At 54.4% G+C, this 12,170-nt stretch overlaps 1 protein-coding gene across 5 annotated transcripts; it reads right to left on the bottom strand.

The window, feature by feature from the left end:
* Window positions 1-166: 166 nt before the first annotated feature.
* ST6GALNAC4 (ST6 N-acetylgalactosaminide alpha-2,6-sialyltransferase 4) lies at window positions 167-9,359 on the bottom strand. Of its 5 annotated transcripts, none has more exons than XM_070799304.1 (6): window positions 9,201-9,357; window positions 8,688-8,773; window positions 6,946-7,131; window positions 4,188-4,600; window positions 2,018-2,125; window positions 167-870 (listed from the first exon to the last, which is right to left on the bottom strand). In XM_070799304.1, the coding sequence occupies exons 1-6, from the start codon at window positions 9,235-9,237 to the stop codon at window positions 618-620; spliced, it is 1,083 nt and encodes a 360-aa protein (XP_070655405.1). In that variant the 5' UTR covers window positions 9,238-9,357; the 3' UTR covers window positions 167-617. The 5 variants fall into 5 exon arrangements, with proteins under 5 accessions (XP_070655405.1, XP_070655404.1, XP_070655406.1 ...); XM_070799303.1 differs by having other exon boundaries at window positions 8,688-8,821; XM_070799305.1 differs by lacking the exon at window positions 2,018-2,125 and having other exon boundaries at window positions 8,688-8,821; window positions 9,201-9,359.
* Between the last annotated feature and the right edge of the window lie 2,811 nt (window positions 9,360-12,170).

The raw sequence follows: 12,170 nt of genomic DNA on the forward strand, positions 1-12,170 counted from the left end.
TGGTGGGGAAGAAGATAGGCTCTTGAGGAAGAAACAGGCAGGCAGATTAGATGGCCAGAGGCCAGCTGGCTGGAGGTCTCCCCTCAAGGCAACAGATCATGGGATTGTGGTGAGCAGAGAAGCTCCAGTCCCCACCCTCAGACACATGACAATAGCCGGGACAGGCTTCCAGAAAACACATTTACCCGTACGCTCCAGAGGTGGCCCTGGCAGTCACAGTTCAAAGGCCCCCCACTTCACCCAACGAACCCCAAGCTCTAGGCTGCCCCGCTGAGGGCAACCAGCCTGGGAAGTGTGGCACCAAAGGCAGGTGGAGAGGGAGTGCAGAGAGGAAGGACCAGGGCTGGTGCTCGGTTGAAATTCATAGTGCTGGTGACTGGGGGCCACCAGCCCCCAGGGCGAAGGCCACTGGACAGACTCAGAGGTGGGAAGAACTTAAAAACGAAGACTCAGATTACTCAGGGAGCAGGGGTGGGGAGGAGGCTGCAAAGGTCACCAGAGGCCTCCTCCTCTCTCCCCAAGTCTAGAAGCCTGAGATGGCTCCAAGTGTCCCCAAGGGTATGGCTGGAAGGGAACTCAGGTCCGCTCGGCATGTGGCAGGAGGCAGGATCCATAAATTAAGTGTTTTTGGCTGAGTGTGGCTGCAACAGAGGCCTGGTGATGGTGCTGTGGCGATGGGACCACTGCGTCCTCCAGGATGGGTGGGCAAAGACGATGGGCCTCTTCTTGGCCCAGCGAGAGAACACGGCCTTCTCGGTGATGAAGCGGTGGGCGCTGCGGGGCGCCCGCTCATGCGCCAGGTACATTTGACACTCGTCCAGCCGGCCCTTCTCGAAGTAGTGGTAAGGCACTGAGGGGTGATGCTCTTCCCTGTGGGTGGGGAAGAGGGACAGGTGTGAGGCAGCCCACCTGGTCTGCCTCCCGCCAGACCCCGCCACCTGCCAGGACCATCCCTCCCCCAGCCCTACGGACCACAGAGTCCCACAGGCCAGGTCCCAAGGGAGGCCAAGACAGATAAAGGAAGAACAGGGCAGCCCCCGAGGATTCTAAAGGCCAAGGGGTTCAAGCCCTGGCTGTACCTCTTGCGAGCTGGTTGACTCTAGGCCAAGACAAACACCCTGAGCCTCAATAACCCATCTGTAAAATGGGGATGGTGACATCTACTTTCTTGGCTGAAAGTGAAAGTGAAGTGGCTCAGTCGTGTCCGACTCTTTGTGACCGCATGGACTGTAGCCTACCAGGCTCCTCCATCCATGGAATTTTCCAGGCCAAGAGTACTGGAGTGGGTTGCCATTTCCTTCTCCAGGGGATCTTCCCGACCCAGTGATCAAACCTGGGTCATCCCACATTGCAGGCAGATGCTTTACCGTCTGAGCCACCAGGGAAGCTAAAACCACAGGTCAAAAATTGCAAAGTGCCTGGTGCCGGGCTCATGGTTGAGGGACCGCTGGGTCCCCGCAGCATGTAACTGCCAGGCCTGCATACCCACCTACTCACAGGCAGTCTAGCCAGGCGTCCTGGTAGAGAGGGGCTACTTTCATCTTGCCCACGTGCTCAGCAAAGAAGTTCCCCAAAAAAACAGAGGATGAAAACACGGGGCCCCTTCAGTTCAGTGATGGGAGCCATGACAGTGTTGAACTAGAACAATATCACAAGTCAAAGCTTAGGCGTAACAGCTGATCACAGACACACACAGCAGCCCTGAGGCTGGGGCGAGGACTTCAGTAGATCATTCTCTTGCTAAACCTCTCCACAAGCTTCTGAGGACAGTGTGGTCATTTGCTCTCTTTGACCTAACAAAATGGTTGCCCTGGGAGGTGGCGGCTGGGCCCAAGGCCACTTGGGCAGAGTGGAGGTGGGAAACCCAGCCTGTTCTACAGGTTGGGCTCCTTCCCACCGGGTACCAGGCCCAAGGGCTGTCTGTGCCTTGGCTACTCACGCGGAAGCCCACACACCCTCAGCACAAGGGCCCGAACATGGTGTCCCCCCCAACCACCTGGCTCCTGGCTGGCCTGACCTGCAGTAGCTGTCGCTGACCATCCCGTAGACCACGATCTCCTCACACAGCTCCAGGGCGAGAATCATAGTGAACCAGCCGGTGCTGAGGAAGGACCCGGACTGCCTCCTGGCCGGGGGAGGGACGCACAGTCAGCTGGCCACGTCCCCCAGCTCAACTTGGAAGGAAGGTGGCCCCAGGCTCACCACACAGCACTGGTTCCCCTCCCAGTCAAGGGCTTCTCATCTTAACCCCCACAGAGAGGCTCTGTGGGAGCACTGGGGAGCCGGAAGATCCGGCCCAAGGCCAGCAGTGGGCAAGAGGTGGGCGGGTGCCAACCCAGGTCTGTGCATCTTCTACCCATCCACACAGAACTTGAGCAAACCACGCCCCCAACAATGATGATGCATCAGCCCTGGTCACACCCTCTCCACATCTCAGGGACCAAGCTTGCAGAGACAGCAGAAAGCAGCAGAAACACAGCCATTGAAAGCGGGGAAGAGGGTTTTCTAGAGTCAAGCAGTCTTCAGCTTGAACCCTGAATTTGCTCCGGGGCATCCGATTTGCTTATGAACCTCTCTGAGCCTCAGTGACCTATGGGTGACAGGGGGATAACTATAGGTGGTGATAGAAAGGGAACACGGTCAGCCCAGCTCCTCCCTCAAGCCCCAACCCCCAACTCAGAGCACGGGACCCTGGAGCCGGACCTGGCTTCGCCTCTCTCCAAAAGCACCAGTACTGATTACTTTCCCAGTCGATGGCCATTCATCTCGGGCTCTACTGAAGGGCTGTGGGGTGGTTCAGCCATTCAAACCTAACACCTCCCAAGCCCTGAGCTGGCCATGAAGTGGCCCCACCCAGCGCTACCATTCTCAAGGAAGTGGGCAGCTGGAAGAGACCTGCTGAGAAGACAAGGAAACAAAAGAATGGGATGAAGGACGTCAGGTAGGAGGTGTCCCTTCAGATGGGGCCAAGGAGAAACTCCATCTGTATTGAACACAAGGGAGGATCTGGGGGAGGAACGGCATGTGCAAAGGCCTGCAGGTGAGAGCAGTGTGGATGTCCACGGCCAGTGCGGCTGGAGCAGGGTAAGCGACGGACGATGAGGCCACAGAAGCAGGCAGGGGCAGACCATGCAAGGGCACGAAGGCCTGGGCAGGGGAGGAGGTGGGAGTCTGGACTTTATTTTCCACGTGATGTAAAGCTGCTGTAGGGTGAGGCCAGGTGACTGGTGGGATGAACTCACTGGGGCACTTAGAGATCAGACTGCAGGGGATGCTGCAAGTGCAGGGGAGTGTGGGGACTTCCTTGTGGTCCAGTGGCTCAGACTCTGTGCTCTCAGTGCAGAGGGCCCAGGTTCGATCCCTGGTCAGGAAACTAGATCCCACATTCTGCAGCTAAGAGTCTGCATGCCACAACTAAAGATCTGGCATGCCACAACAAAGATCCCGTGTACTGCAACTAAGACCAGGCACAGTCAAATAAATAAAAAAATAAAATATTACCAAAAAACAGAGAAGGATGGTGGCTTTGGTCAAGGAGGTACCCATGGACAAGGAAGGAGATTCGAGAGCCCATCCTATGTGGCAGGTGATGAAACAAGGGGAGTCAAGGGCAAAGTCAAGTGTTTGACTAAAAAACTGGAGGCTGGTGGCTGTATTTTCTGAGCTAGAGAGGTGGGGGAGAAACCAGTGTGCAGATAAGGAAGCCATAGGAGTTCAAGTGCTCTCTTGGGTGTTGGATAAAATGAGATCTTGAAAGCAAGAGTACTTAGCTCAGTACCTGGTGCACAAAAAGGGCTGTTAGAACTGCCACTGTTACTTTCATTTTCTGGAAGGGACATCAGAAACCAATTCAGGTCTTAGAACATCCCCTCCAAAGAGAAGAGCTCTCTGCCATGGCCCCACACTGGTCACCACCACCACCATCCCCCGCCACCACCCCGCCACAGTGTATACTGGTGAGGCCGAACGCCCTTCACCGCCGTGTGGAACATCTATATGGTCATTCGATGATGACAGTCTCTCTGATTCCTGTCCCCATCAGAGGGCAGGACCATGCCTGCTTCTATCACTGCTGAGCCCCAGTGCCAGACAGAGCAGACCCTTAGTGGACCAGAGGCTCCTGGAGAAGGCAGGCCGCCAGCTGCCAGGGAGATCCCCAGCAGGCCAGCTCCCCGGCTCATGCTCACCGGTTCTTGCCTGTCTCGTCCTGGAAGACCTGGTCGCAGTAGGTCATCATGCGCTCGGTGAATGTGTACACCTGCAGGCCGGGGTACATCCTGGTGAGCTGCAGCAGCGCACGGTAGGTGCGGCCACCCAGCGCCCGGTCCATGTGCTTCCCCTGGCCCCACACCACATAGAGTGTGTCCCGGGCCTGCTGGAAATAGTGGGAATAGTTTCGCAGCAACAGAGGCACGCTCGTGTGGGAGATGACCCGCAGGGTGCTCCGCTGGCCCACGTCTGCCTCGAAGCCCACGGTGGGCGCCTGGTTCATGCGCAGTACGCACTCAGCGCTGTCAATCTCGGCGCCCAGGCCCGAGCCCAGCATCTGGCCTGAGCTGGACACCACGGCGCAGCTGCGGCACAGCTCTCGGACCAGAGGCTGCAGGGGGAGGAAGAGAGAAAGAAAGGAAGTCCTGGGCACGTAGCTTCCACCCTGCCTTCTCCTCCACCCAGGAATACCCCTGACCACCTGTATCAGCTCCAAGGACTTCATCAACCCTTTTTGCAGATGAGGAAACAGAGGCTAGGCAGTTGGAATGACTTTCTAAAGGTCATTCCAGTGACACGTGGCAGAGCTGAGATTCTATGCTCAAGGCCTCTGCTTTCCCATGAGCCACATTTCTGGCCCTGGTTTCTGTTGCTAAGGCCCTATGAGGCCCTACATTGCACTTTCTTGTTAGGGTTATATAAGTCAATATTTATAAAGCACTCAGAGCAGTTCCTGGCACAGACTAGGAGTCAGTTATATGTTCGTTAGGTAAATATGAACCTCAGCTCTTCAGAATTTCTTTTAGGTCACTTTCTCCTCTGCCCAAGTCCCATTTTCCTTGTCCCAGTTTATAAGTAAAAGCCCATCACAACATTGGGAACCTCTGGTTCTGAGCCTGAATCCTGGCTCTGCCCCATCCTAGCTGTGTGTGCTTAAGGCAAGTTACTTTGTCTCTCTGAGCCTCAATTTCCTTATCTATAAAAAGGGGATGAAAATAGCATCTGCTTGATCAGGTTTTAAGGATTCAATTCAAAATGCCTAGAGAGTGATCAGCACAGACTGAGGGCACAGTAAGCTGCCCTCCTACCCCACCTCATCATCTCATAAGAGGCAGGAGCCAATCCAACAAGTCTGCAAACTGTCACTGGAGAGAAGACTTGCTGCCTACCCCAGGCCTCCATGCCCCTTTGGGAACACAGGTTTATGGAGGCCTGTAAAGGATATGGGAATATTCAATCTAGTCGATAAAAGACACACAGTTGTAGCCCACTCAGGGACAGTTTATGTCTGACACAGTGTTTATTTAAGGACTTTTAGCCCCATTTTCCATGCCCTGGCAATAAAGAACAAGACTTCCTTATTCTGCCCTCAGTTTAAGCCTGAGCTGACAACTGTCGTCTGTTCAGATCCAAAGTCACCATCTGCCTCAGAAGGTGTTCTGCTTGTTCTGTTTTGCAGGATCTTTAAGACAATGAATCCTTTACAGAAATCAGCCCTTTCGACATTCTAAGATTTTCTGCTCTGTTAACAAACTCAGAGGATCTGGCCATCCTGGGGCCACGTCCTCATGAGCTCTGAGCATCTGAAATGAACACTAGCTGTGACCACGGAAGCTGGGACGGCGTCTACCCAGCCTACCTCGCCGCTTGTCCCTCTCAGCCAAACCTGGTGGCACTTGAGTTTGTCCCTCCCAACTCAGCTGTTTTTGCATCTTGATCAAAGATTTATACAGCACCCATTCTAAACACTATCCATGAATCATGCAGTTGGACCTGCAGAGCAACCCTACCAAGGTAGGAACCACAATGATTGCCTTTTATAGATAAGGTAACTGCGACTCAGAGGGATGAAGACCTGAAATAGATCTCCAACGCAAGGTCCCTGAGCCCTCCTCCCTCTGACCAACACTCAGAGAGCTGGCAGACTCCGAGCTCGGACCTTCCTGCACCGGGTGTCATTGGCAGATGCCTTTGAGAAGAAACCTACCAGCTGGGGCTGCTGAAATCAGGGTGAGCGGTGTAAAGCCTTCTGAACCTCGCCTGGCAAAACAAGCATGGGGAGGTGCACGCCATGGGGCAGGGGCCTCAGCTGCCTTGTCACCCTTGGGCTCCACTGTCCCTGTCTCCTGTAGAGGGCCAGCTCTGGGGCAGATCTGTATCCCCAGCAGGTATCAGCACAAGGCAGAGCACATCTAAGGCACCAAATACACACTTGCTAAACAGATGGGTTGTGCGTGGACAGTTTTTAATAAATTTAAAGCTGCATGTACCACCATGATGTGATGCTGTCTGGCTTCCAGGATGGACCAGGAGTTTCAGGTGGCCACCCTGCCTAACCCATCTTTTTTATCCCCAGTGCCCAGCTGAGAGCAGTCAGGCAATGTTCGTTGAATTAAAAAAAAAAAAAAAAAGACATTTAGGAATACCCTGGTGGTCCAGTAGTTAGGACTCAGCGCTGTCACTGCTGTGGCCTGGATTCAAGCCCTAATCGGGGAACTAAGATCCTGCAAGCCATGCAGTGCAGCCACAATTGAAAAAAAAAAAAAATTTCCTCCTAGAATTTGAAGCTCAGAGAGGTAAAGGGACTGGTCAGCTTGAGCAGAGGAGCCAAGTCCAGGATCCAGGCTGGCCTGACATAAGCCCAGTTCTCACAGTCCCCAGAGAGTCTGGGGAGAACCCTGGCAACCTTGGCTGGGCCTACCCCCCAGCCCCTGACACGCTGCCCAGCAAACTCACCTTCCCATCTGGCACGCTGCTGTAGCCACTGAAGTGCAGAGGCCCTGGCACGGTGGGCCTGGACTTGATAGAGAGGTGGGGGTCCAGGCAGAAGGCTGGGCAGAAGGGCAGGCAGGCCCAGTAGCACAGCAGGATATAGACAGCCGAGAAGCCCACAGAGCAGAGGACGATGAGCAGGAGCCGACACTGGGGGAGACCGCAGTCATGGGGTGTGAGTTAGGGGTGGGGGGCCAGTGTCGCTGGAGCTCCTAGAAGCTGCCTCTAGGATCCCCAGCCTCATGGGTCCAAATCCCAGCTCAGTAGTTCCCAGCACATCAGCAGAGGCCACAGTCTCTGTTAGCCAGGGCTGGGGCTGTCTCTGGGCTGTCAGGTTCGGAGCACATGCATGACTGAGATAAGCCCTATTATCCCAATATTCTAGATAAGGAAACCAATTTGGGGTGAAAATGGGTAGGTAACTTAAGGCCACACAGTAAGAAAGCAGCAGGGTGGGGTCTCCAAATCAGAAACCGTCCTCTTAACCAGAAAGCTGAGGTGCCCTGTGCAGCCTTGGGTATAACTGTCTACGTCTCTGGGCCTGCTTCCTCTATGAAACTGATACTACCCACAGTGGGAACTCACTCTGAGGACAGCGGCCAAAGGGCTACCATAAAGTGCTGTGCACATGAGGTCAGGCATGGCCCAGAAGAAGGGCCACCAGTTCCCTTCAGACCCCAGGCTCAGGCTGTCCCGCACACCCAGAGCCGTCCCCTCCCCCAGCCGATGATCATGACCTGGGTCAGCAGACCCTGTGAGTAAAGAGACAGTAGAAGGGGATATTGGGAAGCGTCACTCAGCAAATGGTTTCAAGAACTGAGAGCTGCAGCCTTGAAGCGTCCTCCTCCAGAAACCACGTCCCCAGAGGCCACGTGAACCAGGAAGCCCTCCTGGCCCCCTGCCCGGCTGGCGGATGTAGTGAATACCTCCACCGAGCCTTCAAGGAGGGGCTGCCTGGTGGGGGGACATAACTCTGGCCTGCCATTGTGTGCTGGGCCACCTCAGTCACCACCTGTGTCTCTCTGGGCTCTAACCGGTCTCCCAGCCTGCCTAAGACACAGGTCCCTCTGCCTCAGGAACCAACTGGCAGCTGGCTGGGGCTCTCTGAAAATCAGAGGTGAAAAAGTAGCCCCCACCAGTCCCCTCCTTGGGCATATCCTGCCAGAGGCCCTCCCTTTTCTGCCCACAAGCCACTTCAGCTCCTAAAAATAAATCTCTGTGAGACCAGCTGTGCGGAGGAGGGGGTTCAGCCCCTGAGGCCTCAAGCTGTGCTTGGCACCTGGTTCCCTGCCCGCAGGGACCCAGAGACCTTGATTCAGGCAGCCATGGCTGACTTCCCACAACATTCAAGGCTCTCGCCAGGGGCTCCTGAATAAACTCAAGACTCCGCTAAACTGAACTTTCACAACATACCCTGCTCCCAGGTAGATGCCTCACCTGGGTGACCCCTGGATGCTCACAGGAGGCAGTACTATTATCTCCGTTATACATAGAAGAGGAGCAAAGTACTGAAACCAGAGAGGGAATGCCACTTGCCTGGGGCCACACAACCTGCCAGATCAGGGCTAGACTTTGAGGCTGGTCTCCCCGTCTCCTTCAGCTCAGGAGCAGTGGAATCAGAAGTGACAGTCAGCTCTGGGGTTGGGGGAGAGGCTACTGGGCCGGAAGCCACCTCCCCTGTGAGCCTTCCTCCTTCTGCCACTTACCGGAGCCTTCATGCTGTCACTGCCGCTCAGTAGCCCGTGGCTGCTGCCTCCAGGGATCAGGCTGGGAAGGGATGGGAGCCAGGGACCTGCCAAGACCCAGACACTCAGAGCTGGGTCCCAGGCTTCCGAGGAAACTGCCCAGGGATACCGAGAGAGGGGAGGGTACAGGCCTGGGTCAGGGCAGACGGCTTCTGGGAATCATACGCCCTTAAGTCCCCAAACACGGGGCAAGCACTGTCCCCATCCTAAAGGAGCTGTAATCTCTTCCTAAAGGAGCTGAAACCTCCCGCCAACCCAGTCCCCATTGCACAGACGGGGAAGGAGAGGTAGACATGAGAAGCCCAGGGCTCAAGGCCACCCCATCCACTCTGGGTCAGATAAGCACCAGGAGCCTGGAGCCTTGACTCCCATCTCCGCCCAACTCACTAACAGAGAGGCCTGGGGCTGGAGGGGACAAGGGCTCTCCACCCCACTGCCAGATCCCACCGACCCCTCACCCGCTGGGGCGCTAACCTGGAGGGCAGGCGGGGATGCGCCGGCTGCTCCCCATCCGTTACTCGGAGCTCCATGGCCCGCGGGCGGGACGGACGGGGCAGGAAGCCGGAGCCCCGGGGCTGAGGCGTCGCCGTCGCCGTCGCCTCAGCTTCTGGAGGCTGGAAACTCATTGTGCGCCGCCGCCGGTGGGGGCGGGGTTTGCTAGGACGGGGAGGAGGAGACAGGCGCCGGGGGCGGGGCTGGGGCGGGACCTACGAGCGCGCCTCGGGTGGGGCGTGCGCGGTGGGCGTGGGCGGGGGCGGTGAGGCCGCAGGGTCTGAGGACCCGGCCTCAGCAGCTGGGGGCGGAGTCTCAGTTCCGGCATCTCTTCCCTTCCGCCTTTCAGCTCATCTCCCAAGCTCCTGCGGGTGGTGGGGTGGGCGGCCCCCCCAGAGGAAAGACCTAGAGGGTGCCTTGTGTGCCTTGTCGCTCTCTTGTGGTCCGGATTGGAATTTCTCCATTCCTGAAGTTTGGGGGTGGGGAGCTTCAGGGATAATCAAGTGGGGTTTTAGGCTCAGGCAGCTCCAGATTTCAAGCTTGGTAGGGTTGCCGGATTTCGCCAAGTAAAATACCGGATGCCCACGTATATTGGAACTTCAGAAAAGAAAGAAAGATAGCGCTAAGTCGCGTCCGACTCTTGCAACCCTGTGGACTGTAGCCCGCCAGGCTCCTCTGTTCATGGGATTCTGCAGGCAAGAATACTGGAGTGGGTTGCCATTTCTTTCTCCAGGGGATCTTCCCGACCCAAGTATCGAACCCAGGTCTCCAGCAGTGCAGGCAGATTCTTAACCGGTTGAACTACGCAGGAAAGCAGCCACTAATTACGTTAGAAATCTGAAAGTCCAGTGTAACTGTGTGTTAGTCGCTCAGTCATGTCCGACTCTTTCTGGCATCCTTACCTGGACTACCTCAGATGAGCCTGTTTTTCTCCTCTGTGGAGGGAGGTTGATGATAGAAGCTACCTCAAAGTGCAGGGGCATCTTGTGGCAGAAGCAGGATTTGAACTGGGCAGTCACTGCAAAGCCAGGGCTCTGACCACCTACTTTCAACTCCCAAATGCCCCTGTTTTTTTGCAGGGTCCAGCGGTAAGACCAGGCTAGAATCACAGGACTGGGGATATACAAAACATAACCAGTATTCAATTCATGAGTCACTTGGTTTATTGTACACAATTAGCAGGCAAAGAGTTGGACTATAAAGAGGGCTGACCACTGAAGAATTGATGCTGTCCAACTGTGGTGCTAGAGAAGGCTCTTGAGAGTCCCTTGGACGGCAAGGAAATCAAACCAGTCAATCTTAAAGGAGATCAACCCTGAATATTCATTGGAAGGACTGATGCAGACGCTAAAGCTCCAGTACTTTGGCCACCTGATGTGAAGAGCTGACTCACTGGAAAAGACCATGATGCTGGGATTAAATTGCCAACATCCACTGGATCATGGAAAAAGCAAGAGAGTTCCAAAAAAACATCTATTTCTGCTTTATTGACTATGCCAAAGCCTTTGACTGTGTGGATCACAATAAACTGTGGAAAATTCTGAAAGAGATGGGAATACCAGACCACCTGACCTGCCTCTTGAGAAACCTATATGCAGGTCAGGAAGCAACAGTTAGAACTGGACATGGAACAACAGACTGGTTCCAAATAGGAAAAGGAGTTCGTCAAGGCTGCATACTGTCACCCTGCTTATTTAACTTCTATGCAGAGTACATCATGAGAAACGCTGGGCTGGAAGAAGCACAAGCTGGAATCAAGATTGCCGGGAGAAATCTCAATAACCTCAGATATGCAGATGACACCACCCTTATGGCAGAAAGTGAAGAGGAACTAAAAGCCTCTTGATGAAAGTGAAAGTGGAAAGTGAAAAAGTTGGCTTAAAGCTCAATATTCAGAAAACGAAGATCATGGCATCCGGTCCCATCACTTCATGGGAAATAGATGGGGAAACAGTGGAAACAGTGTCAGACTTTATTTTGGGGGGCTCCAAAATCACTGCCGATGGTGACTGCAGCCATGAAATTAAAAGACGCTTACTCCTTGGAAGGAAAGTTATGACCAACCTAGATAGCATATTGAAAAGCAGAGACATTACTTTGCCAACAAAGGTCTGTCTAGTCAAGGCTATGGTTTTTCCAGTGGTCATGTATGGATGTGAGAGTTGGACTGTGAAGAAAGCTGATTGCCGAAGAATTGATGCTTTTGAAGTGTGGTGTTGGAGAAGACTCTTGAGAGTCCCTTGGACTGCAAGGAGATCCTACCAGTCCATCCTAAAGGAGATCAGTCCTGGGTGTTCTTTGGAAGGAATGATGCTAAAGCCGAAACTCCAGTATTTTGGCCATCTCATGCAAAGAGTTGACTCATTGGAAAAGACTCTGATGCTGGGAGGGATTGGGGGCAGGAGGAGAAGGGGATGACAGAGAATGAGATGTCTGGATGGCATCACCGACTCGATGGACATGAGTTTGAGCAAACTCCGGGAGTTGGTGATGGACAGGGAGGCCTGGCGTGCTGCAATTCATGGGGTCACAAAGAGTCAGACACAACTGAGCGGTTGAACTGAAGTGAACTGAATGATGAGAGATTGAAGGCAGGAGGAGAAGGGGAATGACAGAGGAGATGGTTGGATGGCATTACCAGCTCAATGGAAATGAGTTTGAGCAAACTCCGGGAGATGATGAAGAACAGGGAAGCCTGGTAACCATGGGGTCACAAAGAGTAGGACATGACTTACTGACTAAACAACAACAAAAGCAGGCAACACAGGTTAGTCAAAGTAGGGAAAATAGAAAGGGGGGTAACAGACTAGTCCAAGAAGAAGTCTGGGAAGATCCCATCTCAGCACCAGTGAGCAGCAGGTTTTGGTTCAGCTGAACCAGTCTCATGACAGACATGATAGGAAGTCACCTTCTGCTCCAACAGAGCATCCATCTGGAACAGCAGCGGGGAGT

This window comes from Bos indicus, chromosome 11, assembly GCF_029378745.1.
Source record: "Bos indicus isolate NIAB-ARS_2022 breed Sahiwal x Tharparkar chromosome 11, NIAB-ARS_B.indTharparkar_mat_pri_1.0, whole genome shotgun sequence".
Classification (NCBI taxonomy): domain Eukaryota; kingdom Metazoa; phylum Chordata; class Mammalia; order Artiodactyla; family Bovidae; genus Bos; species Bos indicus.